Source organism: Bombina bombina, chromosome 5 (genome assembly GCF_027579735.1).
Source record: "Bombina bombina isolate aBomBom1 chromosome 5, aBomBom1.pri, whole genome shotgun sequence".
Lineage (NCBI taxonomy): Eukaryota > Metazoa > Chordata > Amphibia > Anura > Bombinatoridae > Bombina > Bombina bombina.
The window spans coordinates 138147075-138166284 of record NC_069503.1 but is presented as its reverse complement, the minus strand read 5'-3'; the positions used below and the strand labels follow the sequence as shown (position 1 = coordinate 138166284).

The 19210-nt window shown below is 40.4% G+C and overlaps 1 protein-coding gene across 1 annotated transcript in view; it reads left to right on the top strand.

Moving 5' to 3' along the window:
• Positions 1 to 19210, top strand: part of KIF9 (kinesin family member 9) — a 169614-nt gene that overhangs the window by 32289 nt on the left and 118115 nt on the right. Inside the window, exons 9-11 of the mRNA XM_053712933.1 lie at positions 2503 to 2567; positions 2806 to 2883; positions 6741 to 6809. Of these exons, the coding sequence (XP_053568908.1) occupies positions 2503 to 2567; positions 2806 to 2883; positions 6741 to 6809 (212 nt within the window). The remainder of the gene's footprint in view (positions 1 to 2502; positions 2568 to 2805; positions 2884 to 6740; positions 6810 to 19210) is intronic.

Genomic DNA, 19210 nt, shown 5'->3' with positions numbered 1-19210 from the left:
AGTAGCCAGCAGATGCACATAAGAAGGTTACACAACACCGCGTCTGGCTGGTGACTTGTCTGCAGTAATGTCTCGCTGCTACAGGACTCGTTAGGTAAGCAGTAGCCAAGCAGATGCACATAAGAAGGTCACACAACACCGCGTCTGGCTGGTGACTTGTCTGCAGTAATGTCTCGCTGCTACAGGACTCGTTAGGTAAGCAGTAGCCAGCAGATGCACATAAGAAGGTCACACAACACCGCGTCTGGCTGGTGACTTGTCTGCAGTAATGTCTCGCTGCTACAGGACTCGTTAGGTAAGCAGTAGCCAGCAGATGCACATAAGAAGGTCACACAACAACGCGTCTGGTTGGTGACTTGTCTGCAGTAATGTCTCGCTGCTACAGGACTCGTTAGGTAAGCAGTAGCCAGCAGATGCACATAAGAAGGTTACACAACACCGCGTCTGGCTGGTGACTTGTCTGCAGTAATGTCTCGCTGCTACAGGACTCGTTAGGTAAGCAGTAGCCAGCAGATGCACATAAGAAGGTTACACAACACCGCGTCTGGCTGGTGACTTGTCTGCAGTAATGTCTCGCTGCTACAGGACTCGTTAGGTAAGCAGTAGCCAGCAGATGCACATAAGGTGGTCACACAACACCGCATCTGGCTGGTGACTTGTCTGCAGTAATGTCTCGCTGCTACAGGACTCGTTAGGTAAGCAGTAGCCAGCAGATGCACATAAGAAGGTCACACAACACCGCATCTGGCTGGTGACTTGTCTGCAGTAATGTCTCGCTGCTACAGGACTCGTTAGGTAAGCAGTAGCCAGCAGATGCACATAAGAAGGTCACACAACACCGCGTCTGGCTGGTGACTTGTCTGCAGTAATGTCTCGCTGCTACAGGACTCGTTAGGTAAGCAGTAGCCAGCAGATGCACATAAGAAGGTTACACAACACCGCGTCTGGCTGGTGACTTGTCTGCAGTAATGTCTCGCTGCTACAGGACTCGTTAGGTAAGCAGTAGCCAGCAGATGCACATAAGGTGGTCACACAACACCGCATCTGGCTGGTGACTTGTCTGCAGTAATGTCTCGCTGCTACAGGACTCGTTAGGTAAGCAGTAGCCAGCAGATGCACATAAGAAGGTTACACAACACCGCGTCTGGCTGGTGACTTGTCTGCAGTAATGTCTCGCTGCTACAGGACTCGTTAGGTAAGCAGTAGCCAGCAGATGCACATAAGAAGGTCACACAACACCGCGTCTGGCTGGTGACTTGTCTGCAGTAATGTCTCGCTGCTACAGGACTCGTTAGGTAAGCAGTAGCCAGCAGATGCACATAAGAAGGTCACACAACACCGCGTCTGGCTGGTGACTTGTCTGCAGTAATGTCTCGCTGCTACAGGACTCGTTAGGTAAGCAGTAGCCAGCAGATGCACATAAGAAGGTTACACAACACCGCGTGTGGCTGGTGACTTGTCTGCAGTAATGTCTCGCTGCTACAGGACTCGTTAGGTAAGCAGTAGCCAGCAGATGAACATAAGAAGGTCACACAACACCGCGTCTGGCTGGTGACTTGTCTGCAGTAATGTCTCGCTGCTACAGGACTCGTCACGCACACAGGATTAGCCCCACTCCTCATCTGTCCATCTCTGCTCCCAGACTGCCCTCAGCTTACCTCTGTTATCAATTACAGAGACAGTAAAGTCAAAATTAAACTTTAATGATTCAGATAGAGCAGGCAATTTTAGAAACTTTACAATCTACTTCTGTTACTTCATTTGCTTTGTTATCTTAGTATCTTTTGTTGAAAAGCATACCTAGGTAGGCTCAGGAGAAGCAGTGCTAGCTGCTTATTGGTGACTGCACATAAATGCCTCTTGTCATTGACTCACCAGATGTGTTCAGTTACCTCCCAGTAGTGCAGTGCTACTCCTTGAACAAAGGATACCAACGGAATTATGCTAATTTGATCATATAAGTATATTGGAAAGTGTTTAAAAATGAAATGCTCTATCTGAATCATAAAAGACAAATGTGTGTTTCATGTCCCTTTTAAAGCTGCAATAAGACACATGTAAAGCATTAGCTCATGTCCTTATTGTGCTGTTGCAATGTTGGGTGTTATGACACATCATTGTTCCAGTCATAATATAAAGAAACTGTAGTAGGGATACGGCGGCCATATTTGAAGGCCGTCACCATAACTGTAACGGTTTGAAGGCATCAGTATCCTTTATAACTGTATCTGTAGTTCACAATTTTCTAAAAAAAGAACACATTTTTATACATTTTACCAGACAGCTGGTTAAAATATGGGACAGTTCAGTGTATACTGGTCATCTGTCATTATTGTGTCTTTGAGGCTCATGAGGAAATAGCCAGACTAACCCTGCTGTGGACATTAGACTCCCTACATATTTATAGTAACTGTTATTCTGCAGATTTTACATTATCATTTAAATATTTGTCTTTTTTATTGTTTGTTTTCTGTAGAAATAAATACAATTCTCTTATTTTAGGAGGAAACTGTAATATGGTACTTGTGGCTAATATCTATGGAGAGGCTGATCAGATTGATGGCACGGTCAGTATTGCTGTTTAGTGGTATTCGTCTTTTTCTTTATGTTCAGAAGTTTATCCCTGTGGCTTCTGAAGACAATTGCAATATATTACAAATTCTATTTCAGTTGTGTGGTTAACATTAATAGCCAATAAAGGAACATGCTCAGCTTTAAAAAAAATAAAATAAAAAAATTGAAAATTGTACTGACAATTCTTTTTTTTTCTCCATATGTTTTTAATACATTTTTTGTTTTTTTCAGCTCTCTACGCTGCGCTTTTCAAGTAGAATGAAATGCATTCCCATAAATTCAGTTATCATTGAACACTACGACCCTGTGGTAAGTTCCCTTTTATAACAGGTTGTTATGGTAAAATTTCAAAGACACACACAAATAATCCCAAATAAAGAGGGTATTGTTTTAGGGGGTGCCAAAACACTAAGATAAAAATAAAATAAAAAAATATAATATATATAAGAAAGCTCTGAAATACAAATGGTCAGGACCAATAATGTAAAGAGTCTGCTCAGGTTGCTCCACTTGTAATTGTCAAGGCCACGATTGTCAATTCTGGAAAACATGGAACGCAAAGGGGCGCCACATAGCGTAATCTTGTATTGTGAGTTGATACTATTAGTGTATCTTCATTCATTTGTAACAAGTGTGAGAATACCAAAGGGTAGACTGGTGCTAATAATACAGGCTGGCACTGTCTCCAGCTAACTGCACTCCGGTCTCTAAAGCGTCATCAATTATAGAAAACAATAAGGGGCACCACATAGCGTAATCTTGTATTGTGAGTTGATACTATTAGTGTATCTTCATTCATTTGTAACAAGTGTGAGGACACCAAAGGGTAGACTGGTGCTAATAATACAGGCTGGCACCGTCTCCAGCTAACTGCACTCCGATCTCCAAAGCATCATCAATTATAGAAAACAATAAGGGGCACCACATAGCGTATTCTTGTATTTATACAGATAAATATGACTGCACAAATATTGTCAACTTACAAGTATGTTGGCACCAAGAATAAAATGGTAAAAATGGAGCAGGCTGGTACCCACAGTCCCCATCTAACTGCACTCTGGATTTCACAGCTCCACCACGTGATAGGGGATTTGCTGCGGCTATGAAATCGTTGTGTCAGCCAAAATAAAATAATAGAAAAAAACAAGTATCAAAACTTTTTTAAAAAGATAGCTTTCTTTCTAAAAGGGGCTGGCTCCCAAGCTTTACGTTCCTGCTATTTAAATAAAGATAGCAAAGAAACAAAAAAATTGATAATAGAAGTAAATTCGATAGAAACAACAACAAACGATACAAAAAATCCACAAAGCAAAGTTGATACTAGAAGTTGGAAAGTTGCTCTGTCTGAATCATGAACGCTTCATTTTGACTTTAATGTAACGTTATAATAAGATATTAAGTCAATACTGATAATAGTTGCCAAGTGTGTTTCTATGAGTCTTTTTTTAAATGAACCATTATCAATAACCTGTAAGATTAATAAACATCCAAACACTTGTGTACAAGTTTCAATCAAGTTTGAATCTGAGCATTTTCACGTTTTTAAACTAGGACAATGTTGTTTCTAACTTATAAACTGAATAAGCACAGGAACTGTCACACTGGACACAAAGGGTCAGATTAATTTCATGAAAGCGATATTTGCACTCCATTGTGTAATACCAGCGCATGCTAATGTGCGCTGGTATTACACTAAAAATCAAGTGGAGTTTCAGTGATCATATATGTAAAAAAGGGTGCTAGACTCACCCTGAATGTGCTGCTGCACATCGCTAAACTCAGCATCTCCCGCTGCCCACAGCACATTGCTCTTCTACCAATAAGGTGACACTTGCACGGCTAAACCAATAGCTGTGCGTGCATACAGAACACTGTTAGTTGACAGGCTATTGCTTTAGAGGTGCAAACGTCACCTCATTAATGGAGAGCAATGTGCCGTGGGTGGCCGGAGCCGCTGAGTTTAGCAATTTGCAATTCAATCTGTGGCTCTTGCTATGGATTGTAAAATAGTTATAAATTCCAAAATCCAAACTCATTCAGAAATCCAAACTTTTTATTCCAAGTTCTTTTTTATAGAGATAGTTTCAAAAGACATACAAATCAGATTCAGAAATGCAAGAACAAATAATTCAGTAATATTTCAATATGATCGATACTGTCCGACAAAAGTAACTATTCTCCTATCAAAATATGTGAACAACAAAAAAATAATAAACATAAGCAGAAGATTAGGCCAACAAGGCCGTTATATAGTACCAGCAAAAGTGTTAAAGTACATATTCTGGGTCATATAAACATAATTGATAATAAATTGTGTATCCACCGAACATTATAACAAAAATTGGAAAGGATAATCGAAAGTAAGCGTACACAGGTTTCAATATAGATTTACATACTGGTCCCACATGTTTTGGGCAATAATGAAAAGGTCTCTAGTATCTAATCTAAAGGATCTATATTCCTCTAGTTCTATAAGGTCAGAGGCCTTATTTCTCCACATTAGTATATCAGGGGGCTCCGGAGATTTCCAATTCTTTGCAATAAGTGATTTGGCACTGTTCGTAAATATACGAAATAGGATAATGTGTGCCTTAGAGGGTAGCTTAATGTATTTATTTAGGAGAAATATTAACGGGTCTAAGGGTAGTACTAACTGGAAAATCTTCTCAATTTCCCCAATGATGGCTCTCCAAAATTGATTTATACAGTTACACCACCACCACATGTGGCCCATGCCACTTCCCATATGACCGCATCGCCAGCAGGAATTACCAGTTGCGGGATATAATTTATGTAAGCGTCTAGGGGTAAGATACCAATTATGGAGAATTTTATAATTCATCTCCAACAATCCTGCCGATGAGGAGGATGATTTACTGTTTAGGAAGATAGATGATGCTGTCTGGGGGAGGATGACAGTCCCCAGCTCCCTCTCCCAAGACTCAATGGAGTAGGGAAGGTTACCTGGGGGGGGATGAATTAAGATCGAGTAGATCTTTGATAAGGTGTGGTTAAGAGGGGTAGTAGATGCCAGTAGATTCTCCAATTTAGTCATGGGTCTCAGCATATTACATTGATGTTTATGAGTTGTAATGTAATGATGGACTCTCCTATAGTTGAACCAATTATGGGCCCAGTTGAACTCCAGCTCTTGAAGTTTTGTTTGTGAGCACAGTTGTTCGTTTTCCGTAAGGTGATGTATGGCTACGTTAGGGTGAAGTGATGGGTCGGAAAAATGTATCCCTAAATCAGTCAAGCTAAATTCAGTGTTGTGAGTCAAAGAAGTGAGCGGGGAAGGTCTAGAAGACAGGTATGGGTTGAGTCCATTAGCTTTTTCCCATTGAGACAAGGTCTCCTTGGTAATTGGATTCATTATTTTTTTAATGAGGTCTTCGCGTCGAGGGGACCAACACACGGATTGGAGCCCTATGTCCATGTGTAGGTGTTCCTCGAGGCGAGCCCACCTCTTCTGATTCCCATGTATCCTCCAATCGAGGATTCTCTGAATGAAAATGGCTTGTCTGTATAGTTCCAAATTGGGGATTCCCAAACCACCGTGGATTCGGGGAGTCATCATTATCCAGAAATCCAAACTTTTTATTTATTATAAAAATAATATTATAAAAATGAATATATTTCCCTGCAAGTTACAATCTTCTCTGCCTGTGTCTTTGGTTGGTTATTTTTTTTTGTGTTCTAAAATGCAAATAATAGTCTATATTTATTTAAAACAAATATTACTATTCTGAGGGTACTATGTATACAAAAGCATTAAACATTATATAAAGCTACCTTTAGGTTACATGTATAAGCTTTATAATGACAAGTAAATATTGCCTAAATGACATAACATATTGTTTTCTTCATTTGGTTCCATACCCTCTCGAGACTGTCCTGCAAATATTCCAAAATCCAAACTATTCCGAAATCTAAACCTTTTCTGGTCCCAAGCAGTTTGGATAAAGGGTTTTCTACCTGTAGTTTATGAAATAAAACAAACAAATCCTCAGGCTTGCGATACAATGGTTTTGTGTGAGAATTCCGATGGCATTGGGATCATTGTGAATGGGATACAGGCCTTGATTAACTAAGCCATGTAAATACTCTATTATTGTAACATTAAGATATTGGCCATAACATCATTTTTTTTTATTTATTTTTTTCAGCGAGTAGCAAAAAATCTTCAAAAAGAGGTTGAACATCTGAAACAGGAATTAACATTTCATGATACATTGGTAAGCTCAATAATTATTATTAGTGTATTATTCCTTTTTTTTTTATTTAACCTTAAAGGGACAGTGTACCCTAAATTTCATCCCTTTAATTTGTTTCCAATTATCTATTTTACCTGCAGGAGTGTATTAAAATGTTTAAAAATAGCTACTTTGACTTTATTTGTGCTGTAAATACCTCTCTGCAGATATATTGGTTCAGCAGTTTATTCAGCTTTCATCCTCTGAAAACGATATATTATTTAACTCAAACTTTCACTGTCTTACAATATGAAGTCTTTTAATTTGGATGATGAGACTGAAAGAGCATTAATACATTGTTATTGGTTAAAACCAGTGTTTCTTTCCTATGACATGGAGAGTCCACAACATCATTCCAATTACTAGTGGGATATTAAACTCCTGGCCAGCAGGAGGAGGCAAAGAGCCTTACCCATAATTCCCAGTCATTCTCTTTCCCTCTGTCAATGGAGGATGTGCGAAGTTGGTGTCTGAAGATATTTAAACCTTTTATGGGTACTTTTCCCTGCAAGCAAGGATTGGGGTTATGCTGTGTCCATGTCAATCTCTTTAGTAAGAGTAATGGTGTCTTTTAGCAGTTAGAAGGTAGTCTTTGCTTTATTTCTAACATTATTGCTACCCCTTGTCAGAAAGCCAGGGTTGGTTACTCTGTTCTTTCTTTTGCTACAGGTCCCTGGCAGAGAACAGCTGATTCTGTCAAACCAAAGAGTCGGTGAGAAGATTGAAGACTTCAAACAGTGAGTCCCTGTATCTCTATCCCCATGGCTAGTGGTCTAGGCATAATAGGGGTGAGCGACTTTTTATTTATATGCTGGTTACCCTCCAGTGAGGGTGGGCAATCAGGGAGGTGGATTTTGGCCTCAGACTATATGACTTATAGTGAAGTTTTTTTTTTATCCAAAATAGATTCACTCTCCCTGGGACGGCGGTTTTTATCTCTCCATTTTAAATTTTTTAGAGACAACCGCATGTTTCATTTAAGTAGGCTAACAGTTTCTATGCAGCCTTTTTTTCTATCTCCTTATGAGGTGATACTACTGGTATGGTTTTTTTTTTTTATTATCCCTTTTTTCGGTTAGAGCTTTTATTTGTCATGAACGGAGTGGCCGATTGCTCTTTTATTTGACTTCTCGAATGGCAGTTTAGTTGGCGCCATCCACCTCAGAGGGATTCCACTCAGTGAATCTGGGTTTCATCCTGCATTTGGACGTCCTGCTTTCTGCAGTGCAGTGCCGACAGTTTTTGTGTTCTATTGTATACTTATGTAATTTACTCTGCTTACATGTAGCAGCAGTGCTGTTTAAATATTTTTAGGAGAAGTCTCTCGCTAGTGCGCACTTATATTTATGACGGCGCCATCTTTTCCTAACCGTCAGTTAGATGCAAGTCAGCGGACAGTGCTGCAGCATAGCCAAAGCCCTTGCACTGTCAATACTGGCTAGATACTGTAACTCAGAAGTGAGAGTTTATTGTAGCATTTTAACATATGCGCAATGTCTATATTTCACTCGCTTATGCATGTAAGGAGTTATTGCGCTTTATGCTCATGTAGACGCCATCTTTTTCCTCACAACAGTCGGCTGGTTGGCTGTGTGTACTTGTTTAAACGCTTTTAGCGCCATATATATCAGAAGCGCTTTTCCAAATTCTTATGCCAGGTCTCTTAGTGTGGAGACTTTATTTAAGGGACTTTATCTTTTCCCGTGTGGGTGAAAATAGATCGCCTTCTATTTGTTTGCAGAGATTTAACAGTGTTTTATGTGTATATAAGTTAGTTAAAGGGACACTGAGCCCAAATGTTTTCTTTCGTGATTCAGATAGAGCATGAAATTTTAAGCAACTTTCTAATTTACTCCTATTAATATTATCAATTTTTCTTCGTAATTTGAAAAAGAAGGCATCTAAGCTAAGGAGCCAGCTAATTTTTGGTTCAGAACCACAGACAGCACTTGTTTAATGGTGACTGACATTTAGCAATCAATCAGCAAGAACATCTCAGGTTGTGAACCAAAAATGGGTCGGCATCTAAACATTCTTGCTTTTCAAATAAAGATAGCAAGAGAATGAAGAAAAATTGATTATAGGAGTAAATTGAGAAAGTTGCTTACAATTGCATGCTCTATCTGAATTGTGAATGAAAAAATTTGGCTTCAGTGTCCCTTTAAGACTCTATTAGGAAATGGAATCCTTTTTTGTCAGTATTTTTACATGACATTTCGAGCAGTGTTAATTTTGACATCAAATTTCGATTTAGTCTTAGTTTTAGTCTTTTGACTAAAATGCCGTTTTAGTTGTATTTTAGTCATCTGAATTGTTTTAGTTTTAGTCTACTGAATCTCATTTTAGTCTACTAAATCTCCAGTCGATTTTAGTCGACTAAAATCTAAGGGGTTTAGTTAAAGTGTAATGCATTATTTTAGCATTTCTCTAATATTTATGGTATTAAGGTTTAAACATGCAATAGAGATACAGATTTAGCCATTGTGATATATAACGTCTTTATTAAACTTGAAATTAAATAAAACCAAGTTTCATAAACAAACAGAAGTGCAACTTTAAAATATAAAAAAAACTAAACTGTATTGAACATATTACCCAATATAAAACCTTTAACAGTTCTCTGTTAATAGTTAAAACAAGTATCAAGTAACTCAACACAACAAAAAGTTTCTGCAGCTAGCACAGGCACAGCATAACTTAATCCCATACTTGTGGGTTATGCTTATTTGTATAGGAAGAATCAATTGATTGTTCACAGATTCGAAAAAGTTTCAGCAACGATATTAGCACTGCTCTAGAACTTCCAAACTCATTATATACTCCTGGAGTAAAGGTTTATTAACCTGTTTTTATTTATGGTATTAAGGTTTACACATGCAATACAGATTTAACAGTTGTAGTATATAACGTTTCTTTATTTATCTTAAAGTTTAATAAAATTAAGTTATGTACATTTTACAAAAGAGCAGTAATTAGATATGGATTGATTATAACACCTTGCATAAAATGTTTTTGTCAGCAAATTTTGATTTAGTTTTAGTAGTATTTTAGTCATCAGAATTTCTTTAGTTTTATACTCATTTTAGTCTAGTTTAAGTCGACGAAATTAACACTGATTTTGAGTCAGTTACTGCCATCTTGTGGCTGTTTTTATGTATATGATCTATCACATTTTAATTTATATTTATTTTATGTGTTTTCATATGCATAGGAGTCTCTTTATATTAGGAGACTATCACGCTGTTGGTAGCATGAAGGATTTGGGCTACCTAGTGCCCTAAAATTTATTTTATATTGAAGTTTCCCTGTGTTAATCTCTCTGATATGAAGTGTTTTTTTATATGTCCGTATCATATGTATTATTCCTTTTTATTTTTATGTATGTGGACTTTTACCAACATGTATGTTGAATTTTTTAATTTTCTATGTTTTTTAGTTTAGCTATTTAATATATTTTTTTGTCATATTAAGGCGACTAGTTTATATAGATGACATGTATGGTTTTCATGTATATTTCTTCCATAAATCTCAGAGTCAGAGTATCTAACTGAGATAGATTAAGCAGCAGAGGTCTCAGGATTGTTCCTAGACATTGTGGTGTCTTTTCCAGTCCTCAAGGGGGTCCTTTGGGTGGCCTTAGCTTTGAAGTTTGTTTGTGGGAGAAGACAGAATCCTACTCATCTTCTAAATCTGAACAGACAAAGTCCTCATGGAGCCTCCCTTTGCTCTAGGGCAAACAATCCAAGAAGCCTTCCACTGAGTCTAATTCAGTACGAGGAATTCACCCCTGATCCAGTTTTCAAAACTCCTCTGGTGGCGCAGGAAATGAGAAACAGGCTGAGAACCAAGATCCCAGGTTCAGATCCAGGCACGGCCGTGACACTGTCTATATGCTTAGAAGTAATTTCCTGCTTTCCAAAGGACCAATTGGTAGTGAATGTTGTCTCCCAGGTTTTCATTATAAGACCCAAATCTTGCCCTCCCAGAGGAAGATGTTTCCTGTCAAGATTATCTACTTTCCAGGTGGAGAGAGAAACCTTCTTAAACTTCATAAAGGTTTTTTCTTCTCTGGGGGTGATTGTTCCTGTTCCCGAGATGGAACAGAGTCAAGGTTGTTTCTCAAATCGTTTTTGTGGACTGTGGACATAGTATCCCACGGTTACAAATAGGATTCAAATCTTACCCTCCAAAGGGGCAGATTTTTCCTGTCATGACTATCCTCAGTCCATGTATGAGGGAGGCCTTCTTATACTGCGTATTGGACCTATCCTCCCTGGGAGTAATTGTTCCAGTTCCTCTAGGGAAACAGGGTCAAGGATTCTATTCAAATCTCTTTGTGGTCTCAAAAAGGAGGGAGCTTTCCGTCCCATCCTAGACTCAAAATGCCTAATAAGGTTCCTCAGGGTTCCATCCTTCAAGATGGAAACTATTCGTTCCATTCTTCCATTGCTTCAGGAGGGTCAGTTCATGATGACCTTAGACCTGAAGGATGTGTGCCTTCATGTTCCCATTCACAGGGATCATCATCAGTTTCTGAGTTTGTTTTTTCTGGACAAACATTTCCAGTTTGGTCTAGCCACGACTCCCAGAATATTCACAAGCTTCTGGGGGCTCTATTGACTGTGATCAGATCCAGGGAAATTGCAGTGACGTCTTATCTAGACTACATCTTGGTTTAGGAGTCATCTTTCATCTAGCATAATCTTATACAGAGATGTTGTTGTCTTTTCTACATTCCCACAAGTGGAAAGTGAATCTGGAAGAGAGTTCTTTAGTTCCAGCCTCTAAAGTGTGTTTCCTAGAGACAATCATAGATTCCCTGTCCATGAAGATTTTCCTAAACGGACGTCAGGAATTCCAAACATCTTGCTTCTTGCCTTTCTCTCAATTTTGCTATTCATCCATCAGTGACTTAATGCATGGAGGTGATTGGTCTGATGGTTGCTTCCATGGACATCATTCCTTTTGCTTGGTTCCATCTGCGACCTCTGTGACTTTGCATGCTCAGTCAATAGAACAGAAACCATTCAGATTTCTTGCAGAGGATAAATATGGATCAATTATCAAGAGACTCTCTCCAGTAATGGATTTCACAGAAACATCTGTTTCGGACACTTGCTTTCTGAGACCTTCCTGGGTAATTGTGACTATGGACGCCAGCCTGTTAGGCTGGGGAGCTGTTTGGGGTTCTCTGAAAGCTCAGGTCCTGTGGTTTCGGGAAGAGTCTTTCTTCCCATATACATCTTGGAGCAATCTTCAATGCCTTGACAGCTTGGCCTCAATTTTCTTTAGAATGGTTTATCAGATTCCAGTCGGACAACAGCACTTACATCAACCACCAGGGAGGCCATGAAGGAGGTGACTCGCATTCTGCAGTGGGTGAAAGCTCACAATTGTCTCCTATATGCTATCCACATTTCAGGAGTCGACTATTGGGAGGCAGATTTTCTGAACAGCCAGACTTTTTATCCCGGGGAGTGGGCTCTCCATCCGGAAGTGTTCTCTCAGATAACCCTCAAGTGCGGGGTTCCAGAGTTGGATCTGATGGTGTCCTGCCATAACGCCAAGGTTCCAGAGTACGGTTCAAGGTCAAGAGATCCTCAGGCCTTTCTGTTAGATGCTCTAGCGGTTCCTTGGGATGTTCTCTCTGGCATATCTGTTTCCTCCGTTTGCTATCCTTCCACGAGTCATTGCTCGTATCAAACATGAGAGAGCATCGATAATCCTAATAGCTCCTGCATGGCCTTGTAGGATTTGGTTCGCGGATCTAGTAAGGATATCATCTCTACCTCCTTGGAGGTTACCTCTGAGGAAGGCCCTTCTAATTCAGTGTCTTTTCCTCCATCCAAAGATGGATTCTCTGAAGCTGACTGCTTGGAGATTGAACGCCTAGTTCGGTCTAGGCGTGTTTTTTCTGAAGCGGTCATTGATACTATGCTTCAGGTTCGCAAGCCTGTTACTCACAAAATTTACCATAAGGTATGCGTAAATATCTATATTGGTGCGAATGTAAAGGTTTTCTCCTGGAGCCGGGTAAGGATTCCCTGGATTTTGTCTTTTCTTCAGGATGGCCTGGAGAAGGGTTTGTCGGTCAGTACTCTGAAGGGTAGAATTTATGCATTATCTATCCTTTTGCTCAAACATCTGGCAGACTTACCAGATGTTCAAGCCCTGGTTAGAATCAGGCCGGTGTTTAAACCCGTTTCTCCTCCGTGGAGCCTTAATCTAGTTCTTAAAGTTTTGCAGCAGGCTCCGTTCGAGTTGATGCATGTTACTGATATAAAATTGTTATCTTGGAAGGTTTTGTTTCTACTTGCTATTTCTTCCGCTCGCAGAGGTTCTGAGTTTTCAGCTCTGCAGTGGGATTCCCCGTACCTTATTTTTCATGCAGATAAGTCGGACCTTTGTACTAAATTGGGTTTTCTCCCTAAGCTGGTGTCGGATCTAAACATTAATCAGGAAATTGTTGTTCCTTCTTTTTGTCCTAATCCTTCTTCTAATAAGGAACGTCTTTTGCATAACTTGGATGTTGTGTGTGTGCTCTAAAAAATTTTTTAAAAGCTACTAAAGTTTTTGGGCAATCTTCTGCCCTGTTTTTTTTCTCTGGAAAGCGTAAGGGTCAGAAGGCCACTTCTACTACTCTGTCTTTCTGGTTGAGAAGTTTGATTCATTTGGCTTATGAGACTGCTGGACAGCAGCCTCCTGAGAGAATTACGTCTCATTCCACTAGGGCTCTCTCCTCTTCTTTTGCTTTCAAAAATGAAGCTTCTATAGAACAGATTTGCAAGGCGGCAACATGGTCCTCTCTGCATACTTTTTCCAAATTCTACAAATTTGATACTTTTGCCTCGGTTGAGGCTTCTTTTGGGAGAAAGGTTCTTCAAGCGGTGGTGACTTCTGTTTAGGTCCTCCTGCCTTTTTCTCTCTCCCTGTTCATTCCGTGTCCTCTAGCTTGGGTATTGGTTCCCACTAGTAATTCGAATGACGTTGTGGACTCTACATGTTATAGGAAAGAAAACAAAATTTATGCTTAACTGATAAAGTTCTTCCTTTCCGGACATGGAGAGTCCACTACCCCACCATCTCTTAATTATAATTCAGAAGTTTTTTGAGTGAACCTCAGGCACCTTTTCACCCTTGTGTTTCTTCTTTTTCCATTTTCCTTCGGCTGAATGACTGGGGATTATGGGTAAGGGCAGATACACTTAACAGCTTTGCTGGGGTGCCCTTTGCCTCCTCCTGCTGGCTAGTAATTAGGATGATGTTGTGGACTCTCCATGTCCAGAAAGAAAGAAATTTATCAGGTGAGCATAAATTTTGTTTTTATTTTCTTTAAAGAATACTGCTCTCAAATCCTTCTCTTTCTGTTTTTATATTAATAGTTTTTGGATTTATTTTACTCTCTGTATAGATGGTTGATATAAAAGGAGGACAGAGGCAGGTTTATCAGTAGGTGGCTGCGTTCAGGTACAGATGTAGAGTGTCAGTGTGTGAGTATGGTTGGATACTGGTGTACAGCTGATCTGGTTGTGGATGGATAATTTGACTAGGTTCTTCAGATGATGGTGTTCATTAGTGGATGCTGAACGTGTGCAGTTTGCAAGTTCAGATACGTGGGTGGATGAGAAATACGGCTGGAGATGATGGTTTCATTAGTGGATTCTAAATATGTGCAGTTTGCAAGCACAGATACGCGGGTAGATGATGATGAATACGGCTGGAGATGAAGGTGTCATTAGTGGATGCTGAACGTGTGCAGTTTGCAAGCACAGATACGCGGGTGGATGATGAATAAGACTGGAGATGATGGTTTCATTAGTGGATACTGAACATGTGCAGTTTGCAAGTACAGATACGTGGGTAGATGATGAATACGGCTGAAGATGATGGTGTCATTAGTGGATGCTGAACGTGTGCAGTTTGCAAGTACAGATATGTGGGTCTTTGATGAATACGGCTGGATACGATGGTTTAATTAGTGTTTGATTAATATGGCTGGAGATGATAGTGTCATTAGTGGATACTGAACGTGTGCAGTTTATAAGTACAGATACGTGGGTGGATGATAAATACGGCTGGAGATGATGGTTTCATTAGTGGATACTGAATATTTGCAGTTTGCAAGTACAGATACGTGGGTAGATGATGAATATGGCTGGAGATGATGGTGTCATTAGTGGATGCTGAATGTGTGCAGTTTGCAAGTATAGATACGTGGGAGGATGATGAATACGGCTGAAGATTATGGTGTCATTAGTGAATGCTGAATATGTACAGATACGCGGGAGGATGATGACAGCAAGTGCAGATGACGTCTGTGACAATCAAATAAAATTATACAATATAAATGCACGAACATCCGGCCTTGGTTGAGAATCACAGAACTAAAACATCAGCGTAGATAAACATATTTTTTATTTGGCTAGATGTACCACGTATTGCTTGCTAAGGGAGGGATCTATAGGCTTATGCTGCCTTCTATAGCTTTGCTACAGAACCTTTTTCTTTCCTATGGCATGGAGAGTCCATGATTTCATTCTAATTACTAGTGGGATATTCAACTCCTGGCCAGCAGGAGGAGGCAAAGAGAACCCCAGCAGAGCTGTTAAGTGTCACTTCCCTTACCCATAATCCCCAGTCATTCTCTTTGCCTCTATCACGGGAGGATGTGTGAAGATGGTGTCTGAAAATGTAATCCTTTAATGGAAACTTTTCCCTGCAAGCAAGGATTGGGGCTTTGCTGTGTCCATGTCAATCTCTTTAGTAAGAGTAATGGTGTCTTTTAGCAGTTAGAAGATGGCGAGGTAGTCTTTGATTACCTTCTAAAATTAATGCTACCCCGTTATAGAAAACCAGGGTTGGTTACTCTGCATTTTCTTTCTCTACAGGTCTCTGATATATATTGTAATCAATCACACCTACAACAGAACAGGTAAGTGCCTTTTTACCTTCCAGGTGGGAGTACAGCATTTAAAGTCAAGGAACCCTGGTGGGGATTAGCACCTATCCCTTTCAATAGACACATGTCAGGGACATTATGGGCACTGGATGCATCTATAATATGGAAAAGTGCACTTTAAATCTTTTTGGAACACAAGGAGTTAATGTATTATATATGGATGAGGCTGGACTGGCATAGGGAATTTCGGATTCATTTTTTACATAGAGGTCCCCCATTTCATGAGTGGGTTAGTTAGTATGTGTTTCACATTATTGTTCTGAGACCAGACTAACCGGTCATTTTTATTTTGTTCTTTGGGAGTCTGTTTTTTTTCTGTTAGTGGCACACTTTCTTTCGCCGCTCATGTGACCCCCCGCTTCCACCTCTGTCTAGGAAGCATTTTATTAGAGTGGAGTGTAGCGATCCCTATATCAGCCGTAGACTAATATTAGGCTGTTGGAATCTGATATATGGTATGCTTAGACGATCACGATTGTCAGTTCCCGGTGAGGAGTTCCAGTGCTATCAAGTAGTATTGTCTCCTGGTCCGAGGGTGAGTTACCTCAGTATGTGAGGTATAGAGTTGCAAGCTTGTTTTTTACAAATCAGCCTCCAAATGAAACATTTAATTTGGTTTCCATTATTTTAAATAGTCCATCTTTCCAGTGGGAAAGACACTTTAATCTGTCAAGTTGTTTATTATCTTATTTTTATAAGACAGGACTTTTAATTACATTAGGGACATTAACTTTTTAATGATGTACACTGATACTGCCTTACCTATTAACAGTGTATAAAGTCTTTTTTGTTTGGAGGTTCATATTGGTCCTTGTGCGCATCTTTGTCCGTTTTGCTTAAATAAGACCTTATTGTAACAGGGTCAACACAGCCCTTGCTGAAACAGTTATTTTTCAGGACTATATTGTCTGTGCCATGCCTCATCTTTCTCCTCCAACGTCCCAAGATTTATCTACATCTCAGGCAGTACCTGGCGGTTCCTTTCAGCAGGTTCCTGGAGGTATACATTTGCCTAGTGATTTTTGCTGCCCATATTTTTTAGATATGCGATGTCTTACATCCTTGGACCGTGGACATAATATCCCAGGGTTTCAGAATAGGATTCAAGTCTTGCCCCCCCAGGGGCAGATTTATCCTGTCAAGGTTATCTACTAACCATGTAAAGAGAGAAGCCTGGGAGTGTTTGTTCCAGTTTCCTTTGAAAAACCCTCTGATGGCTTAGTGGAAAGTCACTGGGATACATCATGAGCAACCAGAGTTCTAGACCCCATGGAGACATGACACTCATTAAGGGAACAGGGTCAAGGATTCTATTCAAAAATTTTTGTGGTTCACTACAGGAGGGAACTTTCTGTCCCATCCTAGACCTAAAAGTGTCTTGTCAAAATGTTGAGTTGCGTCCTTCAAATTGGAAACTATTCGTTCCATTCTTACTGGGTTCCAGAGAGTCAGTTCATGACGACCTTAGATTTAAAGGACGCTTATCTTCATGTTCCCATTCTCAGGGAACATCTCCAGTTTCTGAAGTTTGCATTTCTGGACAAACTTTTCCAGTTTGTTGCCCTTCCTTTTGGCCTTGCTACGGCTCCTCAAATCTTTCCTCAGAGATGTTGTTGCCTATTCTAAGTTCCCAGGGGTGGAAAGTGATTCAGAAAAAGACTTCCCTAGTTCCAGATACCTTTTACTTGGTTCCTCTACAGCTATGCATGCTCAGTCAATGGAACAGAGACCACTCTGATCTCTCGCAGAGGATAGCTCTGGATCCCCTACAAAAGACTCTCTCTCGTGGTGGATTTTGCAGGTCCATCTGTCTCGGGGTACAGGGTTCCTGAGACCTTCCTGGCCACAGACGCCAGCCTGTTAGGCTGGTAAGCTCAGGGCCATTGGATTTGAGAGGAGTCTGCTCCTCCCATAAACATCTTAGAGTTGAGAGCAATCTTCAAAGCCTTGTCAACTTGGACTCATCTAGCTTTTGTCCAGTTTATCAGATTTCAATCGGACTACTTCTCCTCGGTGGCATACATCATCCACCAGTGAGGAACTAGGAGTTTATTAGCTATGAAGGAGGTGACCCGCATTCTTCAGTGGGCGGAATCTATCTGCCATCCGCATTCCAGGGGTTGTTTTTTGAGCAGGCAGACCTTTCATCCCAGGGAGTGGGCTCTCCATCCGGAGGTATTCTCAAATAAGAAACCTCATGTGGGGGGTTCCGGAGTTGGAGCTGATGGCGTCGCGTCTAAACGCTTAGCTTCCTAAGTACGGTTCAAGAGATCTACAAGCTGTTCTGATAGATGCTCTGGCGGTACCTTGGTTCTTCGGTCTAGTATTCCTGTTTCCTTCGTTTGCTCTCCTTCCACGAGTCATTGCTCGTATCAAACAGGAGAGAGCGTCTGTATTTCGAATAGCTCTGCCTGTCTTCGCAGGATCTGATTGCGGATCTGGTGAAAATGTAATTTCTTCCACCTTGGAAATTACCTCTGAGGAAGGACCTTCTATTTTAGGGTCCCTTCCTATATCCAAATCTGGATTCTCTGAAGCTGACTGCTTGGAGATTGAATGCCTAGTTTTTGGGCTAGGCGTGGCTTCTCTGAGAAGGTTATTGATACCATGCTTCAGACTCGTCAGCCGGTTATTCACAGGATTTACAATAAGGTATGGCGTAAATACCTTTATTGGTGTGAATCAAAAGGTTTCTCTTGGAATAGGGTAAGGGTACCCCAAATTTTGTCTTTTCTTCAGGAGGGCCTGGAAAAAGGCTTGTCAGTCAGCACTCTGAAGGGTCAGTTTTCTGCACTGCTACCCTAATGTTGGGCAGATCCGCTGGATGTTAAATCTTTTGTTCAGGCCCTGGTCAGAATCAGGCCTGTGTTTAATTATGTTGTTCCCTCTTTGGAGCCTTAATCTTGTTCTTAGTTCTGCAGCAGGCTCTGTTTGAGCCTATGCATGCAGTTGATATTAAATTGTTATCTTGGAGGGTTTTGTTTCTTCTTGCTACTTCTTCTCGCAAAGTGTCCGAGCCTTCGGCTCTGCTGTGTGATTCTCTTTAATTTTTTTTTCATGCGGATAAGGCGGTCCTTCGTACTAAGTTGGGATTCTTCCTAAGTAGTGTCGGATTGCAATATTAATCAGAAATTTGTTGTTCCTTCTTTTTGTCCACAATCCTTATTCTCATAAGGAACGTCTTTTGTACAACCTGGATGTTGGGCATGCTCTTAAATTTATCCTTCAAGCAACTTAGGCTTTTCTGCATTCTTATGCTCTGTTTTGTCATTTTCTCTGGTAAGCGTAAGGGTCAGAAGGCCACTTCTGCTACTCTTTCTCTCTGGTTGAGAAGTGTTTTCCGGTTAGCTTAGGAGACAGCTGGTCTCCAACCTCCTGAGAGAATTACAGCTCTTTCCACTAGGGCTGTCTCTTCTTCCTGGGC